The sequence below is a fragment of the Suillus subalutaceus genome (genome assembly GCF_016647625.1).
Source record: "Suillus subalutaceus strain FC151 chromosome Unknown DFJ58scaffold_22, whole genome shotgun sequence".
NCBI lineage: Eukaryota > Fungi > Basidiomycota > Agaricomycetes > Boletales > Suillaceae > Suillus > Suillus subalutaceus.
Genome location: NW_024540271.1, coordinates 271,460 through 291,773, shown reverse-complemented (window position 1 = coordinate 291,773; position 20,314 = coordinate 271,460). Strand labels below are relative to the sequence as shown.

At 48.0% G+C, this 20,314-nt stretch overlaps 11 protein-coding genes across 11 annotated transcripts; 8 read left to right on the top strand and 3 right to left on the bottom strand.

Moving 5' to 3' along the window:
- Window positions 1-269: 269 nt before the first annotated feature.
- DFJ58DRAFT_629026 (uncharacterized protein) lies at window positions 270-752 on the top strand (the record flags this gene model as incomplete). The annotated part of the gene is made up of 4 exons (XM_041381169.1): window positions 270-359; window positions 423-508; window positions 564-666; window positions 717-752. Coding segments are annotated over 4 exons (315 nt in total), but the record flags the coding sequence as incomplete, so codon positions are not given.
- A 343-nt stretch (window positions 753-1,095) lies between these two features.
- Window positions 1,096-2,411, bottom strand: DFJ58DRAFT_206863 (NAD(P)-binding protein). Its single transcript, XM_041379244.1, has 6 exons — window positions 2,054-2,411; window positions 1,961-1,997; window positions 1,791-1,907; window positions 1,639-1,732; window positions 1,389-1,579; window positions 1,096-1,327 (listed from the first exon to the last, which is right to left on the bottom strand). The coding sequence occupies exons 1-6, from the start codon at window positions 2,291-2,293 to the stop codon at window positions 1,218-1,220; spliced, it is 789 nt and encodes a 262-aa protein (XP_041247013.1). The 5' UTR covers window positions 2,294-2,411; the 3' UTR covers window positions 1,096-1,217.
- A 177-nt stretch (window positions 2,412-2,588) lies between these two features.
- On the top strand, window positions 2,589-4,228 carry DFJ58DRAFT_868053 (IlvN-domain-containing protein; the record flags this gene model as incomplete). Its single annotated transcript, XM_041394222.1, has 10 exons — window positions 2,589-2,605; window positions 2,658-2,717; window positions 2,771-2,934; window positions 2,986-3,151; window positions 3,205-3,329; window positions 3,364-3,433; window positions 3,487-3,546; window positions 3,594-3,657; window positions 3,718-3,822; window positions 3,874-4,228. 10 exons carry the CDS (start codon window positions 2,589-2,591, stop codon window positions 4,033-4,035), a joined length of 993 nt encoding a protein of 330 aa, XP_041247012.1. The 3' UTR covers window positions 4,036-4,228.
- Window positions 4,229-4,736: 508 nt separating this feature from the next.
- DFJ58DRAFT_743669 (uncharacterized protein) lies at window positions 4,737-6,005 on the top strand (the record flags this gene model as incomplete). Its single annotated transcript, XM_041387271.1, has 4 exons — window positions 4,737-5,186; window positions 5,244-5,297; window positions 5,366-5,455; window positions 5,513-6,005. The coding sequence occupies 4 exons, from the start codon at window positions 4,737-4,739 to the stop codon at window positions 5,846-5,848; spliced, it is 930 nt and encodes a 309-aa protein (XP_041247011.1). The 3' UTR covers window positions 5,849-6,005.
- A 251-nt stretch (window positions 6,006-6,256) lies between these two features.
- Window positions 6,257-8,513, top strand: DFJ58DRAFT_724868 (uncharacterized protein; the record flags this gene model as incomplete). The annotated part of the gene is made up of 12 exons (XM_041385151.1): window positions 6,257-6,288; window positions 6,347-6,937; window positions 6,984-7,193; window positions 7,247-7,381; window positions 7,431-7,478; window positions 7,532-7,669; window positions 7,718-7,787; window positions 7,841-7,913; window positions 7,961-8,042; window positions 8,092-8,163; window positions 8,219-8,324; window positions 8,379-8,513. 12 exons carry the CDS (start codon window positions 6,257-6,259, stop codon window positions 8,511-8,513), a joined length of 1,692 nt encoding a protein of 563 aa, XP_041247010.1.
- A 742-nt stretch (window positions 8,514-9,255) lies between these two features.
- Window positions 9,256-9,741, top strand: DFJ58DRAFT_715043 (Endoribonuclease L-PSP; the record flags this gene model as incomplete). Its single annotated transcript, XM_041384083.1, has 3 exons — window positions 9,256-9,396; window positions 9,463-9,579; window positions 9,646-9,741. The coding sequence occupies 3 exons, from the start codon at window positions 9,256-9,258 to the stop codon at window positions 9,739-9,741; spliced, it is 354 nt and encodes a 117-aa protein (XP_041247009.1).
- A 253-nt stretch (window positions 9,742-9,994) lies between these two features.
- Window positions 9,995-11,288, bottom strand: DFJ58DRAFT_656028 (alpha/beta hydrolase fold-domain-containing protein; the record flags this gene model as incomplete). Its single annotated transcript, XM_041381882.1, has 5 exons — window positions 9,995-10,107; window positions 10,190-10,605; window positions 10,659-10,821; window positions 10,880-10,939; window positions 10,991-11,288. The coding sequence occupies 5 exons, from the start codon at window positions 11,286-11,288 to the stop codon at window positions 9,995-9,997; spliced, it is 1,050 nt and encodes a 349-aa protein (XP_041247008.1).
- A 418-nt stretch (window positions 11,289-11,706) lies between these two features.
- On the top strand, window positions 11,707-13,211 carry DFJ58DRAFT_680635 (putative serine dehydratase domain-containing protein). The gene is made up of 5 exons (XM_041383201.1): window positions 11,707-11,910; window positions 11,960-12,088; window positions 12,139-12,335; window positions 12,381-12,721; window positions 12,772-13,211. Exons 1-5 carry the CDS (start codon window positions 11,851-11,853, stop codon window positions 13,203-13,205), a joined length of 1,161 nt encoding a protein of 386 aa, XP_041247007.1. The 5' UTR covers window positions 11,707-11,850; the 3' UTR covers window positions 13,206-13,211.
- A 75-nt stretch (window positions 13,212-13,286) lies between these two features.
- DFJ58DRAFT_773176 (ras family-domain-containing protein) lies at window positions 13,287-14,810 on the top strand. Its single transcript, XM_041389303.1, has 8 exons — window positions 13,287-13,400; window positions 13,451-13,477; window positions 13,534-13,587; window positions 13,637-13,719; window positions 13,768-13,799; window positions 13,856-13,918; window positions 13,973-14,127; window positions 14,175-14,810. Exons 1-8 carry the CDS (start codon window positions 13,349-13,351, stop codon window positions 14,432-14,434), a joined length of 726 nt encoding a protein of 241 aa, XP_041247006.1. The 5' UTR covers window positions 13,287-13,348; the 3' UTR covers window positions 14,435-14,810.
- A 1,896-nt stretch (window positions 14,811-16,706) lies between these two features.
- Window positions 16,707-18,501, top strand: DFJ58DRAFT_773170 (uncharacterized protein). The gene is given in 3 exon segments (XM_041389302.1): window positions 16,707-18,005; window positions 18,054-18,215; window positions 18,235-18,501. 3 exon segments carry the CDS (start codon window positions 16,928-16,930, stop codon window positions 18,474-18,476), a joined length of 1,482 nt encoding a protein of 493 aa, XP_041247005.1. The 5' UTR covers window positions 16,707-16,927; the 3' UTR covers window positions 18,477-18,501.
- Window positions 18,502-18,778: 277 nt separating this feature from the next.
- Window positions 18,779-19,909, bottom strand: DFJ58DRAFT_715039 (Isochorismatase hydrolase; the record flags this gene model as incomplete). Its single annotated transcript, XM_041384082.1, has 6 exons — window positions 18,779-18,829; window positions 18,886-19,008; window positions 19,059-19,155; window positions 19,210-19,428; window positions 19,480-19,590; window positions 19,641-19,909. The coding sequence occupies 6 exons, from the start codon at window positions 19,907-19,909 to the stop codon at window positions 18,779-18,781; spliced, it is 870 nt and encodes a 289-aa protein (XP_041247004.1).
- Between the last annotated feature and the right edge of the window lie 405 nt (window positions 19,910-20,314).

Genomic DNA, 20,314 nt, shown 5'->3' with positions numbered 1-20,314 from the left:
ACTCGCGTGGCGTCATGTGAAGTCCTATTGTTTGACCCATTTGATTTTGACCGTAGTACGCGGAAGTTCAAACGTTCACGATTCGTGGCCGGATCATGATGACGTTACGCTATGCTAGTGATTGAAATACTGACGAAGTTCTATTATGTTTCATAGGCTACTTACGTCAAGGATGCAAGTTCCTCAAGTACTTAGTAGGTGGACCGAGATCCTTAATGCTATACGACATTTTCTACCTCCTTTGAAGCTTCATGTCTGGTACTCTACCCCCAGTTCTCCCAGGTCCTCGCCGCATCGTAACTTCGCATGATAGCGACGGACAAGCCGTGGTTTCAGTTGATGGAACAGTTCATTCATCGGTGCGCATTCCATTCAGGTTACTTTTAGCGCACAGGAATGATTTATCGTCGTCCCAAACCTAGGTGATGATAGAAGGCTTGAATGGCCATCGTACGGGCACATTTTGGGCTTCTACCGATGGTCTGCCAACGAATGACAACAATTGTTCGTGAGTAGTATACTTGAAATATCCTAGCTCGGTGGTTCGACGTGAGATACAATAGGGAGGACGGCGGAGCCCGTCAAGTGGGTGACCTCGGATTATTTGCAAGTAATGCGACCAACTTCATATGCAGTGATCTTGGTCCGGGAGTTCGGACTCCGATGGTGCGTAGAGTTGTCTGACACATACGAATTTGATGGAGCTAGAAGAGCAGCATCGGACTCCCTCTATCGACTATAACATCCTGAGTACGTATACGCTTCCCCATGCACGACATAGCCTGACTAAAGCATATCATGAATAGTCCATGGGGAACTCATTTTGATAACAGACGATGGGACAGAAACGCATCTCAAGAATGCAGGAGATGTTGTGATTCAGAAAGGGACAAATCATGCTTGGAGGAACCCTGGGAAGGAATGGACACGGTGGGCGACCGTTCTGGTCGATGCGAAACCAGCGGTGGTAAATGGACAGGAGCTGGGATGGCTTTTGGAGACGGACAAGTAAATTCGGAAGGTCTGCATCACTGAAGTAGGTGTCCACATAATTTTAAGCGTTGTCTGAACAGGTTGCTGAACGTGTTCCTTACTCAGACATGAAACATCCAAGTCTGCGTATCGCTTGCGTGTTATAAGTAGCATCTGATATACGCATACTAGCTGTCCGTCTGAGGAAGACGATCATTTCTCCTTGTTTGCACCGGGAAAATATGTCACTGAAGATTGACAAACAGCCCGCCGTCCACTAGTAGTTGCGCGCCGGTGACATACTTTGCGAGATCGCTGGCAAGGAATACCATAGGCCCAGCTATATCATCGGGAGCTAAATTTAGGAGATCAAACTTCAGCAACAGCAGACACACATGTTTTCAGCTGAACCGTACCTCCAAGTCTCCCGAGTACAGTCCTTTTGATCGTATACTCCCGCTTTTCTTCGTTTGCAAGGTCCTCTTTATTGATGTCCGTAGCAATCGTGCCAGGAAGTATAGCGTTGCAACGTATGTTATACTTCCCAAGTGCGATAGCACAACTTTGCATCATCGACACGATACCTGCCTTTGTCGGCGTGTAGTGGCTGCACATTTTAAAAGGTTGAGTACTGAGTCTTGTTCATCGATGTAGCAAGACGCGAACCATTGGAATTCACCTCCCACGAGCGCTGAAATAGAAGCCAGACCGATGATAGACCCGCCTTGGGGGACCTGGCTCTTCATTTGATTTGCTACCGCTACACGGAACGCGATATCACCTCAGAGTCATATTATCACAATCACGATGGTACAAACCTTGCACCACGTAAAAGGAGCCATCCAAATTTACTTGTCGGGTACGTTCCCATATAGCATGGGGCATCGTCAAGAACTCGGCGAATGGACAAATTCCCGCATTACTGACGAGCACATCTGGTCTGAGCATCAGTTAAAATACCTCTTGTTTTACAAGTCCTACGGCCTACCGATTCGTCCGAACGCTTTGACACCTGCTTCGACGATCTATTTCGGATGTCGTGAGAACTTGAACAGCTGGTCGTTTGCCTGACAGCACGCACCTTTTGTGAAGTCTCCGAATCCGCAATATCGCCGGGCACACCAACAATTTGACAGTGATTGTAAGTCGTCGCATATATCTCTTCTTTCAGAGACTGAAGCTCCGCTTCGGTTTCCTGGTCTCCAAGGTAATGCAATATTAAACCAATTGCTCCATGTTTAGCTGATTCGACCGCGCATGCTCGGCCAATACCTCGAGACGATCCAGTTATGCACACGATCTTGTTTGCCAGCAAAGCCATAGTCAAACGACTCAAGGAATCTATCTCTCTATATACAGCGCCATCCGGAATCCCGGGATAAAGTGCGGGTGGACGGTGTCGACCGGTCCGCGAACTGGGTCTTCTGTCATCTTGTACTCCTCATGACTTTCGCACAAACTCATTTTGATATCGATAATCGTGCAACGTGACTCGAACCAAGGGCCATTGGGACTGTTATTCGGCTACTGCTTCCCGCTGGGGATTTATAAGGACCCATGATAAAGGGAACTGGGTATTCTACAAGCGTGCTCTCCTCTCTAGACTTGAATTCATTATGGGACAAGCCAAGATGTGCGTGTCTGATTGTCTTAGAACGCTACAAGGATCTTAAAATATGTTGCAGCTACTATGACTCTGACGCGGACCTAGGTGTTCTGAGCAACAAGAAGATTGTGTTCCTCGGGCAAGTCCTCGAGTCCGCTTATGCCTTCGAACCCCGTTCATTTTATTTCTTAGCTTTGGAAATCAGGGGTCTGCACAAGCGCAGAACTTACGCGACAGTGGCATCCCTAATGATCAAATACTGATTGCCAACCGGGTGGATTCATATGCTGAGACTGCGAAAGCCAAGGGCTTTCGCGTCGAACACGACTTCGCAAAGGCTGCCGAAGTTGCTGACGGTATGCATGAATTCATACCGTCCAACTCTAACTAATTGCAGGAATCCCCAGTGCTTTTTATCCTGATACCAGACCAGGTTCAGCCCCGCGTCTTTAATGAGCAATTCTCACCCAAGTTGAAGAGTAATGCCACCATTGTCGTTGCTTCTGGGTATAACGTTTTCTTCAACTTGTTAAAATTCCAGCCAGGACAAGATGTCGTGATGGTTGCTCCACGGTAAGTCTCCATTTCGTCGAGTCACACGATCCCTGGTTGACGCTTTTTTACAGGATGATCGGCTCTTCAGTGCGCTCTCTCCACGAGAAGGGTCGTGGTTTCCCTTGCTTTGTTTCCGTCGAGCAGAACGGAACCGGTAAAGGCTTGGATGCAGCTCTTGCACTATCCCGTGCCATTGGTGCAACCAAACAGGGAGCCATTGCTTTCGTCAGTCCGGGAAGAGACTGCGATGGATCTCTTCGCTGAACAGGCTCTCTGGCCCAACATCATCATGATGTTCAGGTTTGAATACCACCAGTTTCAAACGCCACCGTAAATGACATAGTTGCCGTTAGGGAAGCTTTCAATGTCCTCAAGGATGCTGGGTGCTCGGACGAGGCTCTTTGCTACGAAATGTGAGTTGTTTTCTAACAGACTTTATTTGTAATGAATCCGCTCCCAGGTGGATGTCGAAAGAACCCGCAGAGATCTTCGAGCGAGCCGCAGATGATGGTTTCGTCGCACAGGTAAGAATACGTACGAAGAAAAATGAAAAATGATACTGATGCATGGTAAATTTTTTTTAGCTCAAGCACCACTCTACTGTCTCTCAGTATGGTCAACTAAGTGGTTCACTTAAGCTCGAAGGAGGAGCCATGCGGGAACACTTCAAGGACATCCTGTACAACCAGGCATGATTTCTCTTTTTTAATTCCAAAGCTCTGCTGAATTCCCCCATGCAGATATTGAGCGGCAAGTTCTGCAAGGCTTTCAGCCAAATCGAGGATGATCTCGACGAGGAAGGTGATGCGAACCCCCTGAATGAACTGTATAAACGATCGGAGGAGATGGAGCTCATCAAGGCTGAGAAGCGCGTCAGAGCAAGGTTGGCTGGGCTTTTGTAGATCTTCCCGCTACCTTTAGGTAGCTGGGTTTGTGTGGATCGTTTTTTTTTCGAAAATAACACAGGATTTGCGCATATTGAAATTCACTCGCACACAAGCGGCAATAATTTGTCATCCTGGTTCGATGGAGTATTCTTTTCTCACGATTTATCTGGGTGCATGTCTGTATGTGACGCGTGAAATTGATTGTTTTATTTGCTGTCATCATGTCGTTTATGCTCGATGGTCGAAATGTATCAGTTGTGCGGGACGACTCTTCTTCTCATTCGCTGGTTGCTATGTCGTTTGTGTCGCTCGATCGTTCTCGAGACGGCGTGTTTCGGGCGCTCGTAACTTTGCTCAAAGGCGACGTGCGGCACTGCGGCTGTCTACTGAATTTCCGTTTACTGTCCGCGATACTTTGCCGGCCACGGTTGTCTTGGGACGTGATTGGTTCGCGTTTTGTCGCGATATTCTGCACAGTCATTCTGAGGTACCTGCTTATACCTATTATTGTCCAAGTAATTGACGCTCAGGCAGCCTCAGCTTGCCTTCACAACCATATAAAGCATTTCAAGGTGCAACTGGACTCTGTCAAACTTCCCCGTCTTTCTTCAGTCTCCCGTGATCAGACCATATAGAAGGAAGATAGTCGTACCTTCCGTATTATGCCGGTGACACGATTCGTGTCTTCGATATAATGCCTCCACTGTCACAAAGTTATGGCGGCTCGGGAGCTAAATCTCCATATTCGAGAGAAGCACAATCTCGCGAGAGATTTCCAGGCGTTGTATGCCAGGAACTCTGGTTATCATGGTGGTCCGCACCGACCGGCAGCTTCTCCTCAATCGTCCACAGGCAACTTGACGAGCACTCCTTCTGAATCCACCAATACACTGAGCACAGAATCCGATCTTACGCTGAGTACAATTTCAAGCACACGGTTTTCTGTTTGGCTGCAGCAGAATCCCGTTCGACCTCGCGCACCAACGACCATTGACGATATTGCGCTATCTCGTAATCATCGAACGGACTCTCCCAAGATTTCTACACAGCATCTTCGCAACTCAGTGAGATTTCAGGTCCAGGATTTGGTAGATGAATTTGAGGGCGTGGATGCAGCAGCGAGACAGGCATGCATCAAAGGGATGCGGTGCATGCCCATTTTCCCGGTCAGTGGGATATTCGTTGTGAAACTACACAGGGGGTTTGACAGCGTCTACGGATAGGCACTGTACGCGCATGTGTTTACGCACCTTAATGTCTGCCCCCGCCAAGCCGAAGTACATGCATGACCTATCTTCATTATTTAATCTAACGTTGCTGTAGCCTGCTGATTGACCTGGAGAAGATGAGAAGAGATTGGTTATCACGGGACAACATGTGGTGTCTTATAAATTTCAAGGCCATCAAGGACGCGTTGTCTGGACTAATGAACCAGGTCAGCACTTGCCCTCCCTTGTTGCGTATCGAGTGTGATTCAACTGATCTTGTCCAGGCTCAAGTGGAGTTGCACGTCTGTAACCAATCTCTTACCGGCCAGTCCAGACTGCACGCGCTAGACATTCAAGACATTGGGGCATTGATTGCCAGTTGTTCAACCGACCCACATGCTACTTCTCAGCTAATTACGCTCAAAGACGATAAGGGACATCGAACTTCGCCACTGTCCTTACCCCTTGCCGTATCCTCTTTTCTTCGCTTCGACTCTGCCATCGTCAGGAGTGTAGTTCCCATTGTGCGAGTGGACCTCGACGGAATATCTGGGTGCATTATTGGTTCTTTTGATCCATGGGTTCTGAACTCTGTTTTCAGAATCAGGACCATGGTGTAGCTGCCCAAGCGAATTGTTTATTGGCAGATCTTGTTGTAGCTAAGATTACTGCTAGCTACTTTATTACTTGTACTCGAATGTTGTACCGTGGTTCTGATAGTCCCGATATTGTGCATCCGCAACCCCAACAAGCAAGGAAAGAAAGCAAGCATAGAGAGACGATCGGACTTAGACCAACCAAAACAGGTAGCGGGCCCTGCCACGGATGTGGCCCTCCACGACTTATTTTTCATCGACCAAGCACCTGGCCCTATGTACGGCCACATTTAAGTACTTACATGCGTAGTGAATTTCCTTCTAAAAATCGCATTTATACGTGTGGCTGTGTTGCCACACGAAGTTTTCGCATGTTTGTTTCATCACTGCAAGCAACTCAAACACCGTCCACCAAGTCCACTACCAAGCAAAATGGATGTAGACATATCTCCCAATCGAAAATCGTACGTCTTCCACACTCAGCGTTTTATTTTTCAACTTACCTACTGATATCCACATGAGGTCTCGCAACCATTCCACTGATACCCATCGCACGAGGCGGTCTCTTCGTTCTGGCTCGCACGAGCGAGACCGTGACCGTCGTGAAAAGCGCAGAGAAAGAGATTATGACGACAAACGACGACGCAGTCGCGACCGAGGAAGTGAACGAGATTATCGTGATCGCTCGCGCGAGAAGTCCCACCGGGACCGTGATCGTGAAAAAGACAAAGACAGGCGCCATCGTGATGACGACAGACGGGAGCGGGGAGACATTCATCGCCGTGACCGTGATGGGGGAGACCGTGACAGGCGCCGCAAGAGGGAAGAAACCGACGAGCCCCCAGATGAGCGTTTGAAAAAGAAGAAATTCGATGACATGGACGAGTCTTCTGCTGGACTTCCGCCCAAGGACAGTCCTCGAAGGGGTCATGACCGTAGAGATCGCTCACGTGAACGTAGGTATCGTGACCCACGAGACGAGTTTGATGACCCCCCTCGGTTCCGGAGGGAAAGGGATCGTGTGCCCGACAAACGTCCCCCAATTGATGACACTCCGCTTAACGAGGAGGAGCCAGACAAGGGCTCAATCAAGATGAGTCCCCCGCCAATCAAGTACGCTACCTTCGTATTACCACGACTTGTTACTCATAATATTTAGACGGCCCTCACCTACTTACGAGGCCCAAGAAGACTACAATCCCGATGAACCTAAAGAAGACGATTCGGAAGCTCGGTCGGTCTTTGTTTCTCAGCTTGCCGCTCGTCTCACGGCGCGTGACCTTGGGTACTTTTTCGAGGATAAACTCGGTGAAGGGACCGTAATGGATTCTAGGATTGTCACGGACCGGCTATCACGCCGCTCTAAAGGGTGTGTTCCATCACTTCCTGAGATTATTTCTGAGATGCTCATGCCTTTGGTAGTATTGGATATGTCGAGTTCCGGGCGATCGATTTGGTAGAGAAAGCTATGTCATTGAGCGGAACAGTCGTAATGGGTCTCCCTATCATGGTTCAATTGACTGAGTCAGAAAGGAATAGGCTTCATCCAGGAGACGGGTGAGTTTTGCAGGTGTCACGTATTTCTATCTTCTGATAGTTCATCGAGGAACCTAAATCTTCCGCCTGGCGTTCATGCGCCTCATGGAGCTATGCAGTGAGCAAACTCCTCAGCTCCTCGCTCCAAAGTTGTGACGTGTTGCTTTTCAGACTTTACGTTGGTTCCTTGCATTTCAACCTTACCGAATCCGATATCAAGCAGGTCTTTGAACCCTTCGGGGAATTGGAATTTGTTGATTTGCACAGGGACCCTATGACTGGGCGCAGCAAAGGTTACGCGTTTGTGCAGTAAGTAAATGTTTGCCTTGCCTTTTGGGCATCCGCTAAATTTAGTAGATATAAACGTGCCGAGGATGCCAGAATGGCTCTTGAACAGATGGAAGGCTTCGAGCTTGCTGGTAGAACGGTATGGCATCCCAAATCGCAAACTCATAGATTGTCATTCAATTTCAGCTACAGCTGAGAGTCAACACAGTCCACGAGAAGGGCACTGTGCGATACGCCCAGCAGGATTCGTTAGACGAAGCTGGCGGTGCGTTTTAATCAACGTTTCAAAGTATTTACTGATATTTTTATCAGGCGGTAATTTGAACGCAGCATCACGTCAAGCACTAATGCAGAAACTTGCTAGAATCGAGCCTGCTCCGAAGCCGCAGCTTGTGTATGTAAAATTTAACTATACCGACAACTTATTTTACAATTATTTGCAGCAACAAACCGAACATTCCACAAGCTATGCAGTCCCGTTCTGTCTTATTGAAGAATATGTTTGACCCAGAGGAGTGGGTTCACATCCAAGCAATCGATTTTGTTCTAACAAACTTTCTCGTGCTATAGGGAAACTGAACGTGACTGGGATAAAGAGCTTGGCGACGACGTCAAAGGCGAGTGTGAAGAAAAATACGGCAGAGTAGAGGCCATCAAGGTGGAAAGGGAGACACAGGTTCGCATTTTATCCACATTTAGTTCTTGATTTAATTCTTGAACGCAACTGCAGGGTGAGATCTACGTCAAGTTTGACACAATCGAATCAGCCAAGAAAGCTGTACAAGGTCTCAACGCTCGGTGGTTCGGTGGCAAACAAGTGTCTGCGATATTTATCTCCGATGCGATAATGGCTGCGCATCAATGAGTGATATCTCTACCGACTGCGGTCGCCACTTGACTGACCGTTTCTCGACTTATTCTATGCTGAAGTGATGACGGTTTGAAGATATTGATGCTTGTATGCTACAGGTCTATTGGTCGATTCGATTGGTATTCCCAAACTTATGCTGTGCATAGTCTTCCGGAGAAATGATCACAAGCGCAGGCAGGTTGATCGCCGATTCTTGTCCATCTCATGACGAGTTTCATTTTCTCAGAGAGCTTTTTCTTGCCGTAGATTCTCGTACTGTCTAAATCCAGTCATTGATTGCCTTTATCCTGGTGGTGAGCCTGACAAGCCTGCACTCCAGGAACGTGGGATTTCTTCAGAGTGGTCGCCAGGCCAGGTTGTGGTATGCAGTGCACAAGCCTCGGATGAATGGTGACCAGATCTTGCGGCAACGATATATGGCGATTTGGCATTGTTGGTGGCGCTTCGGAAAAACGGAATCCGTAAGTGCGAATGTGTCTTCTCCGCTATCTTGTGACACCATCCTGCAGCTCATGTGGTTTGGCGATATCTATGCCACGTAGGGCGTAACGGTCTAAGATAAGATGTGGTCACCTGAACAACTTACTCAGGATAGGACTCGTCCCCATATTATGTAGCTCGATATCAAGTTCATTTTTCTAATTCCGTTGAATCTGCTTTCTTTCTGCCATTGATATTCAACATGTCCGTTCAAAAAATCAACAGCCCGGACAGGCCGCAAGCACCTATGTATTGTATGAGTTCAACTTTAAACGAGTCGATGATAGACACTAACCAACGGGCCTCAGCACATGCAGTGAAGATTCCTGGCCTTATCTTCTGCAGCGGGCAAACCCCTATGGACAGTACAGGCACCTTGGTCCCAGGGGACATCAAAGTCCACACTGCAAGTTCATGATGATGATGAACCTGCTACCTGTTACCTGACACTCGGACTCTGCAGGCTCAATGCATCTCTAACTTGACTGACGTGTTGAAAGCCGCTGGTTCGTCATGGGACAAAGTGGTGAAAGTGAACATTTACCTCAAGAGCATGGGTGACTTCGCAGCCATGAACGAGGTGTATATTAAGGCTTGTCATAATCATTCCTTCTGATTGGGATTAGCTCATCAACAATATTTTCAGCTTCTCCCAGACCCTAAGCCAGCTCGTACATGTATCCAAGCTGGGGGGTTACCTCACGATGTGGACGTAGAGATCGAGGCGATTGCTGCAGTTTGATTGTTATACTCGCGATTTTCCAAGAATTATTTTCAGGCTTGTCAACATAAGTTACTTACTGCTTGATTCCGACGGATAAGACTCCGTTCGAACAGAGGTAGAGCCTATCAATTCCACACCAATAACATTCGTCCCGAGCAGTAAAAAGGCATAGATGACGTCAGTACTCATAGCAGACTTGAACGAAAAAAGCGTCCACATCCTCGTTGTCACATTCAGCTCGACTTTATTTGGTACTCGTAACTCCAATGATTCACGATGTACCAAAGGCCTCGGCAAGGTTCTCGACGGCATCACTCACGAGCTCGCGACCGACACTTAGAACACTGAAGATTGGATGAGAAAAGCATTCAATGAGAATGAGCTCTTGTGACTTACCCTTATAGACAAAAAGCAGGTAGACATGATCAGCTTATCAATCGTGCAATAACAGTACGAGGAGTCATACCATCCATAGCCAAAATCTGATGGGGTGCCTTCTCATACAGTTTGTGTGAGACTGGCACGCCAACTTTCTTGAGTCGTTCGCCGTATACCAGGCCTTCATCTCTAAGAATGTCAAGCTCCATCACCGCGATCCAGGTTTTTGGAGACTTGGCTAGCAGCTCATCAGGCGCAAAGATTGGCGAGTTGTCCCACTCGGTCCTCTCTGCCTCCTTTGGAACGTAGAAATTCCGGAACCAGAGCATCCTCCCTGTATTAAGCCAGACTGTATTTGCGTTCTCCTTCCAAGATGGGTACCGATCGTCCGTGTGAAGAGCAGTATTATCAGTCACTGGAACAATGAGCTGTGCAAGTTTCAGAGGGATAGGTGGTTTAAGCTCGGCAGCCTTCATGGAGATTATGGCAGCAAGATTACCGCCACTAAAAGAAGGGTGGTCAAAACAATTTCGATACATCGGACGGTAATCACCTACGCAGATGAACCACCAATCGCCAGTCTCGTAGGATCGACTCCCAAGAGGGAGTTTCCCTTCTCAAAGACCCATTGCAGTGTTTCGAATGAATCTTCCACCGCAGCGGGGTAAGGATGTTCTGGCGCAAGACGATAATCTGGCGATGCTACAACACACCTCGCTCCTGCAAGCTAGCGATAAGCACACAACGCTCGGTGTGTTTTTATGCCTCGTAATTTTACCTTTGCAAAGTCGAGAGCAGAAAGCGTTTTCTGTGTTAATGTTTCCGAGGGTCCATCCGCCTTATAATACTGCTTCAATATCATTGATATTGAAAGGTGCCTCAAACTCACCACCGTGGTACCAGACATATGCGGGCCAGCCGTCAGGGGGAGGAGTGCCCTCCGGCGTAAAGACACGTACTTTACAGTGGCTCAAATCATAGTCTTGGACACTGCCGACTGACAAGACCTCTGCGCTTCCCGGTACGGTGTCACCATTACGGATGGCGGGGTTCCAAGGTAGGGCGTGAGGGGGAACGAGATGGGCGACATGTTTATTGTGAAAGGCGACATACTCGAGATCGAGACGTGGAAGGATGTCTGGGTCAATGGCTTGCGGTTTAATAGCTTCGGGTTGCGGAGCTGCCATTTCAACTGAAACAATGGATTCGGAGCTGGCTGCCTTCAAGAGTGATAAGCAGGTATCTTCCAAACCATATTCTCTATGTAGAGGTTGGACGATTCACCTCGGTCAGAGCGGACCGATCTCGTAGGGTCACCAGGACATATGACGGAATTCCGTAGATACGAAGAGCTGTTAATAGCATTCGATAATCGTAGATACCGTGGAGCTTGCAAAGCCTCTATTGAAAGGGAATGAAAAGCTTGCCACGTAGTGTGCACAAGACATACCACATGATGGATACAAAAGGCAGCTGCAACGCCATTATGACGAGGTGGACACGTCGATATAGATATTAGAGAAGCAGCTTACATTGTAGCGTTATAAGCAGATGCTATTGGCGCAATATTGACAGCCAACTCCCACCGCAAAGATTATGACACACATACTACAGACTAAAACGCCATTGCACTTTCTTGATCCCAATAAAGATGCATTGGTTGCTGAATTTGTGGGCAAGCCACTCAATGCGCTGAGAACACCCGCCTTTGTCGTGGACCGCGCGGTGTTCGCAGAGAACTGCAGGAAGATGCACGAGAATGCCAGAGACTGTGGAGCAACTTTTAGAGGACACTTGAAGACACACAAGGTAGGAGAGGTCAAGCACAAACGAAATTCACTGCGATGACTTTCATCAGACAGTCGAAGGAACGAAATTGCAGCTAGTTTCAGATGTCGGTAGAACTTCTGCGGTCGTTGTATCGACACTCATGGAAGCTTGGGGAGTGGTGCAAGGTGGTCTCGTAGCCGACGGTACAGTCAAAGATGTTAGTCAAAAGGCATGTAAAAGTTGTTCCGATTCTCACCTATTTTTCAGATTCTGTACGGGCTTCCAGTTGGATTGAACAAGTTGGATGATCTGTCTGCTCTGCATGCTGAGATGACAAGATACGGAGGAACTGTTCGTATTCTCTTAGATCATTTAGATCAAGTGAAATTTCTGGAGGAATACGAGAGGGCGCAAGAGCACCCGAAGAAATGGTCTGCATTTATCAAAATGAATGGCGGTCTAAAGTATGTTCCTGGAATACCACAGTGATATATTACTTACAAACATAGGCGAGCCGGAATACTTCCAGAGCCCGTGTCTTTCAAAGCATTCATGAGGAGGGTGTTTGCATCTTCGGCAATTTCGGTGTTTGGATTTTACACCCATGCCGGAAACTCGTATGGATCGACATCACTGGAGCAAGCTACCTCATATTTAACAGGGGAAGTGCGTCTTACCAATGATGCAGCAGGCATGGCCATGGAAGTTCTGGCAGAGTCAGATAACAGAGAGGTCAACAATCAGCCATTCGTCCTCTCCGTGGGATCTACTCCGACTGCTCTTAGCGCAACCGCGGAAGCAAAGCTGAAGATGACATCTACACTCAATGGAACACTGGAGCTCCATACAGGTAAGCGAACTTCATCAAGAAGGGATTTTGGTATAAACCAATTCGTACAGGAAATTATACCATGCTCGATCTCCAGCAGGTACACACAACCTTGATCGGCCGTCCACAAATTTCCCAGAAGGTTTTAGCCACTGTCATTTCATACTACCCTGGAAGAGGAAGTGATGGGCAAGACGAAGCCATGTGTGATGCTGGTGCCATAGCTATGAGCAAAGACACGGGTCGTATTCCAGGCTTCGGCGAGGTTGTTGGAAAGTCATGGAAGCTAGGAAGAATTTCGCAGGAGCACGGGATACTGATACAAGTTCCCCCAGACCCAGAGTTAGGTCGCACAGATCCTACGTTGAAGATCGGAGATACTGTCGAGATTGTTGGGCAGCACGCATGTTTGATAGCCGCTGCTTATCCGTGGTACTACATCATCGATTCGGATGAAGGAAGTGATAAAGTGGTTGACATTTGGGTCCCATGGAAGGGCTGGTAGTAGTACTAGACTTACTACTACACACATGTATTATGTAATTGAAGATATAGGTTTGGTTCCGTGGGAACTTTGTAAGCCTCTCTGCAGCAGTTGACGGAAGCTTCGTGAATCGGCACCTCAACCAACACCCTATTCCTTACCCTATGGCGCTAGACGAGTATGATGTAGATGCTACAGAACTTCTGGAAACTTACGGTTTGTTTTTGGTGATTTATTGAATTGGATTCATGCTCATCAACTTCCAGACTTCTTAATGAAGTACATTATTATCGGTGTGTTGCGCTTACCGGGAACAGTCGTTTCGGAACAAGATTCATTCCGCTTGCAGGAGAGGCAGGGACAGGCAAATCATGTTTGTTGCATCACTTTACCCACAACGCATGTTTGTCGTCTGTTTCTCTACCGGGTGTCAGTCTCAGGCCTCCTCACAGTCAAGGACCACTCTCAACATACCATCGGAGTGGAGTTCTCTAGTAGAACAGTAAAGTTAGGGGAGAAGAGGATAAAGCTTCAAGTATGTCACGTCCTTCAATAACTCACGCATCGCTTACAGTCTTTACAGCTATGGGATACTGCTGGTCAGGAGCGCTTCCGGTTCGTCGCGCGTTTGATGTGACTTGCTCCAATCCTGACAGCAGCACGGGGAACAGATCTGTAACACGTAGCTACTACCGTGGTGCAGCTGGCGTAATTCTTGTATACGATATCACGAAGTTGGTACATTCATACTTATTCATTATCTTGGTCCTCATAGCTTTTACTGGCAGCCGCGATTCTTTTTTGAATATGTCCCAGTGGCTCACTGATGCCAGAGCTTTGGCAAGCCCGCACTTAGTTGCGATCCTGGTTGGAAACAAGTCCGACAGGGAGGAGGACCGTGAAGTGGAGTGGGCTGAAGCTAGTAGATGGGCAGCGCTGAATGGTAATCTGACGTTCTTCTGACCTTAAATGTACTGACGTTATTAAAAGATGTTCACTTTCTCGAGGTTTCTTCATTAAGCGGCGACAACGTTGAAGCTCCATTTCTGCTTGCTGCAAGGTCTATCCTACTTTCCATAGAGTCAGGAATATTAGATCCCGAGAAAGCCGGGAGCGGTGTTAGCTATGGGGACCGTGCCCTCCGAAGAGTGACGAGCTCTAGCCATCTAAGCTTTGGGAGTCTTAGTGGAGCTCGAAGGCGACGCTCGGACAAGTTTCGATTGAAAAATTGGACCTCCAAATGTTGTTAAGTAGTGATAATTGACGGCTGGTGAGTATTGAGTTAGTGTGCCGCTTCTGCCTTGTCACAATCCCTCGTATATGGCCATGCGCCTCGTGCCATCTCTTTGTATACCACTAGTACTGTTTTCGATCACATATTCTACTCAAACGCTGTACATCATTTCACCCTTGCACTTTACTGATTCACAGTATCTAATGCTTCATGTGATATCTCTCATATATTCCCACCGTTGTTATCTCATGGATAGTTAGGTTTCATATAGAAGGTTCGATACCCCAGGCTTTACAGCATGTTTGTCCACAAGTAATACCTACTAAGACCTACCAAAGGAGGTTTTCTTGTCGACGTTATAGTTGGCACATGCGTCAATACTTATTCTGTACCGACGCCCAGCATTTCTATCCATGCAGGGGTGAATGAGATTATTGAACATCTTGTGCTCTGTTGTAGTTCTTGACCAGAACCTGCCCGGACATTTCTGGGTTTCACCCCACGCGTGTGGAGTTACATAAAGGACATCGTGTGGCGGATTGGTCACCGGCGTGATCAGCGCACTCATTTAAAAGGGTAAGCTTTATTCATGGATGAAAGACTTCAGTGCCCATCAGGCTCATCGACGGGCTTACTAGAGGTGCTCATATTTTCCGGTACCTATAAGTGCACTGTTACCTCTGGTTTCCATGACCACAACTGCATGTGCCATGTGTCGCAGTTTGGATTGCTGTTTCGTAAAATGCAACGACCATCGATTATCGGGGACTGTTTCACGGCGTTGATGAAGAATCACATGGCTTACTTCGCAAGGTGAACTCATAACGTGAACGCAGTTCTCACCCAGGGACCTGCTGAAGTTCCGCGCATACCAGCTTTGTTCTCATTTATTTGTCTTCGGTGCTGTCAGCGGTATGCCGATCTGTCACTGACTCCTGCAACATGTGTAACTGACCACAGCTCACCATTCTATGGGACTTAAAATTCATGTTTCTGTTGGCGTTCTCGAAATTTTTACGGTCATCCAGATGATTGTGTTACAGTCGGGATCACGCTAAGCTCGTGGCCGACTCCGATGTGGGAACCACCATGAGTTCAGCTGTTTTCTAGGAACGCCTGCATGTGTCAACTAGCAGTAGCGTGTAACACGAGAAACGCCCGATGTGGTTAACACTTCTTGGATACTCTGCAGGGAGTGGAACAATTTATTTTTATTCCGAGCTTCATCGTGCGGTGCGACTCACAGCGCATGCGCGTGACCGCCTGTGTCCGTAGACTATGTACGACCAAGTTATTAGTATCACCGTAACGACAGCCGCCTTCAGATCACCGCCAGTAGCCGCCAGTCCACTCCTCATCTGGTCCTCGTACTCGGGACTCGGCAGTGCTTCTGCCGGCCTTGCACAGCGATTTCAATTTTGATTGGGATGTAGGTGGCAAATTTGACAAAGTAAGTTACATGCTATGTTATATCATGGTATGGTTTGTCTTACAGTAACTTTGGTAAGCTGCATTCCTACCGCAGTACGCGGTCCGTTCGCACAAGTGCTGAATTCGATTCCAGAAGCCCTTTCAAGTGCCACCGAAGTTTCAATCTTCAGGGTTTACAGATCTTGGGTGTCTCGTCTCCGCTCGTATGTACTTATTGCAGCTAGAGTGCGGCAACACGATTTGCTTCGAACATGTCGTAGATAATGATCGCGAACCGGACGTGAGTACTTGAGTACTCGCTACCTCTATGGTCCATTCTCATGTCTCTCTCTCCTTGTGGATAAGTCACGTCTCCTGTTGCGATAGTGGCTATGAACTTCGGAGTTAGAACTTGGCACGCACCGCCTCTCTAGCAAAAACATATGAATCACAATGCTGCACTTGCGACTCCTGCTTTCCCTGCACTGTCCACCATGACGCCTTGGCAGTGTACATCGCTGTTGTTGTGTAGAAGCTGAGTTACCCGTCTTATTCGGCGACGTCCATTTCAAGTTGCTGGGATGATGACTATGCTGACGCGGTCCTATTTCCAACAGACACACTTCAACCTGACAATGCATTTTCCTAATGTTGATACCCTCCCTTATCAACATGAGCTTGTGGGTACCCGTGCTAAGGAAGGCGCAACCTGGCGCAACAGGTGTAACCCGATATGGAGGGGGCGGATGTAAGCATCCGGAAGTGGGTAAAAAAATTCAGCTACTACCATAAAACGCTTGGCTGTAACCAAGCTGCTAGCTTGTACTATCAAACAGGACTCGGAGCGCGAACCAATATAGAAAAGTCTGTTTGTGAAGGATTTTTTTTGTCTGCCGGCTTAACGATATAAACATGCTCCTTGTTTCTGTCTCTGTTATCGTGCCTCGTGTTTTTCCCCAGAGAAGCTTCTCACCAGGATTGGGTTGCTTGGCTGGTCCACAACAGTACTTACGCACAGATACCCCCTGGTTCTAATCAGCCGCCCATTAGACGCCGGGCTCATCTGTAAACTTCGCTATCTAGCTTCGATATTTCGACCATGGCCATTACACTGATCACCACCGTCCCTGGATTGCACCTGCAGTCCCCTTCATTGTCAATAATCACTTCCCCGACCACGCTGGTGCATTCTTGGAAGTCCCCATATTCACCTGCGTTTCCAGATCTTTCTCCAATACTCCCCCTCCCGACCCCACTATCACCCGCCTTCCAACACCGCGTCTCCACGAAGGGTGCATCTCGTGTAACTCCTTTGCCGCGCATTCCACCAGAGCTTTTCCTGGACATCATCTCGTTCATTGCTGTGCCAGACACACCCACCATAACGAGTATATACGGCCAGTCCAATCTCGCAGAAATCTGTAATTGCTCTCTCGTGAGCAGATTTTGGCTATACGCTGCCCGGGATCATTTATGGAGACATGTGCGACTTGGAAGCGGACAAAGAGGGAATGATTTCGTCGAGTTATTGCAACATTACAACTCAGGGCATGAATCCACCCTTCCGAGTTTCGTTCCGCATGTCAAGCACCTCTTCATCCGTGAATCGCGGGGAGGTATGTCGTGGGACCCGAAATGGCTTAACGCAGTCTTGCCAACCCTAGCTGGTGCGCTCGTCAATCTTCACTCTCTCGAAGCTGAGCGTATCACCTGGGAGTATCTGTCGTCCAAATCTCGGGATGCTTTTATGAAAGGATTCAAGGGTGTGCGGAAGCTTGCGCTGCGAGTATGCGAGTTCAGGACGACGCTGGATATGATCAGGGTTATCGGAGAGTTTGAAGATGTAGAAGTGCTCGCACTGGACGGGGTGCGCTGTGAGTGGGATGATATACCTGTGGACTCAGAGGTATTTGTATCTAGAGCAAATGATAGAGCGATTCCTAAGCCGCCAAGAAAACTTAGGGAGCTCGCGATGCGGGGAGCATGTACCAGACATGTGTTGAAGTGGATGGGGGCGGCGATGAAGGACGATGGAGGGCGGGTGACAGTGGAAGTGCTGAGACTCGGAGCGTTGGGTCTCAAGAGTGCCCCAGCAGTGGGGAAGTTCTTGAAGATGCTGGGCACAAACTTGAAAGAGCTTCATCTCGGGTTCGATGCTGCATTCATAGACGATGGAGGTGAGAACTTGCTTCTAACGACGACAGACTAGGGCTCACTCAGTGCAGACGAGGTTGTATCCCACATTGACCTCGGCTATAACAATGTTTTGAGAGAGATGCATGTGTATGGACTCATTATTCCTTCCTTGCCACCTCCAGATCTATCAAGCCTCGATCCTCCCCCACCGCCACCGCAGTTGATGCCACTCTACTACCCTCTTCGATGGTGTGCGTGCGCCATTACGAGCTCTCTCGCTCGCGTTGTACCCCGCTGATACGCGCGCCCTTTCATCAATGGACTTTGAAGGGCTAGCTCACGTATTGGACGGAAAGCCTTGGACAACCCTGGAGGATGTACAAGTTGTGGTAGCAACTGAAGACGACGGAAGGATGAGCGGGATTGTCAATCAAAAACTGGATAGACTGTTCGAGAGAGGCGTGCTGCGAGTGGATGTAGGCTTTGATGACAGGGAGGTCATATTGATTTGAACATTTAGACATATATAGCTTCGTAATACGATTCAGATATCATATTCTTATTTCATTTTGCCATTGGTGTTCAGTGTTCGGCGGATACTCACTTGGAACTATTGCCTCAAGTACACATTGTGGTTATCGTCTTTGGCAGTTCTGTCCTTTGCCGGTGAAAGACTGCGATTCATGCGTGTGGACACATTGTGAAGACAGGAAGGGCTTGAATTTGTGTGCATTGACCTTGTATGATAGGTAGATAACATGATACATCGGATAGTTTGATCACAGAGCTCAACAAAGTGGGCGATGGAAAAAAATCAGCCACTCGCATTGATGATGTTGGATGTATTGGTAACGAAACCTTGAGACTGCCCTCCATTCGATTAGTTCCGAATCTGTCACGCATGTAAAACCGAACGCTCACGTTTGCAGCATTGTACAAGACGTTCTCAAGACCACCAGCTGGAGAAGTTGTTGCTGTGATGTCCTCGACCATCACGCAATCATAGCCTTGGAAGTAAGCGTCGATGAAGGTGCCCGAAACGCACTGCGTCAACTTCAGTAGGAAGAAAGCAACAAGCTAAGCTGAGGTCCCACCTGGTCGGCATTCACACCTCCAAATAATAATGTTGTGATTCCATTCTCCTTCAGATAGAGGTCCAATGCTGTTTGATGTCCCCATATCCCACTCATCCTGCACTTTCAGTCAGAACTCAGTGCAAATGGGAGTATGTTCGAGGAAACGGACCTATTCTTGTGAATCCAAACGTCGGTTCCCGCTTTCTCTCCTCTTAAGTACTCTTGTTGCAGAGGGCCATATAACTCTGAATTGCGAGCGTCTCGCATGAGCAATCTGCCGAAGTTGCCAGGCATTTCAGTGCCGAACCCTCCGAACCCTCCTTTCCTAAATCCCCTGGCCACAGCAGGGGGAAGAGTCTTCACCTCTTGATCAGTGAGGCCCCAATTCCTGTTTTACGGTTGGGTAAACAGTAACCGATGCAAAAATGATATGACGTACACCCATAGTATCTTCACTCCTTGCTTTCGAAGAGGGCCGATAACCTTCAAAAGCGGGTCAACACAAGCCAAGCCGGTTTTATGCACTCTGAGTTCGGGATGCAGGAAGAAGCTGTCCACCATCAATTCGTCATTCAAGCAATTAGTGGGACAGTGAATTACTTCTGCATATCAATTATCACTACAGCTGTCTTGGACTTGTCGACGCGAATGGTACGGTCGCCAGTTACAGGGATGTCGAGCTGTGTCGAGCTCACCAAGGATGGTTCCACCCCGTCAGTCGTGAGATGCTGCGAACGCGTGAGGTCCATAAGACCGGAGGGATATTCAACCCAGAAGTTGGCTATGTTCCCATATTCGATAGCCTTTGAAACTCTGGGACGCGTAGCCATGCCGAGTATTGGGGTATCGTGTATAGGGACCTGACTCATGTGTGGGCAAGTAAGTACAACGGAGTAAGAGGTAATCGAAGAGTTGTACCTCATACATCATGATCCATAGGAGTTCCGAGAGACGTCAAGCAGTATAGGTGATAGCAGCCTGAGAGAACTCTGCCTTGTGACACGAGATAATGATAAGGTACGATAAGTGTCTGCAAATAGATGTACCACGGGATACATGGGGTCTTAGGGTGTCACGGAAAGTATGCCGGAGGTGTAGCACCACGTGATGGAACGACGTGACACAAACATTGAACGGGAGTAGATTGAAGACTAAGTATGAAGTCTGTGAGTGGAACATTCGTCCGTGTGTGTCCATGGTTTGTGGTGATATACAGAATGCGGTTGCAGTATGTACGAGGGTCAGAAAGGATGAGGATGATCTGCTCAACAAAT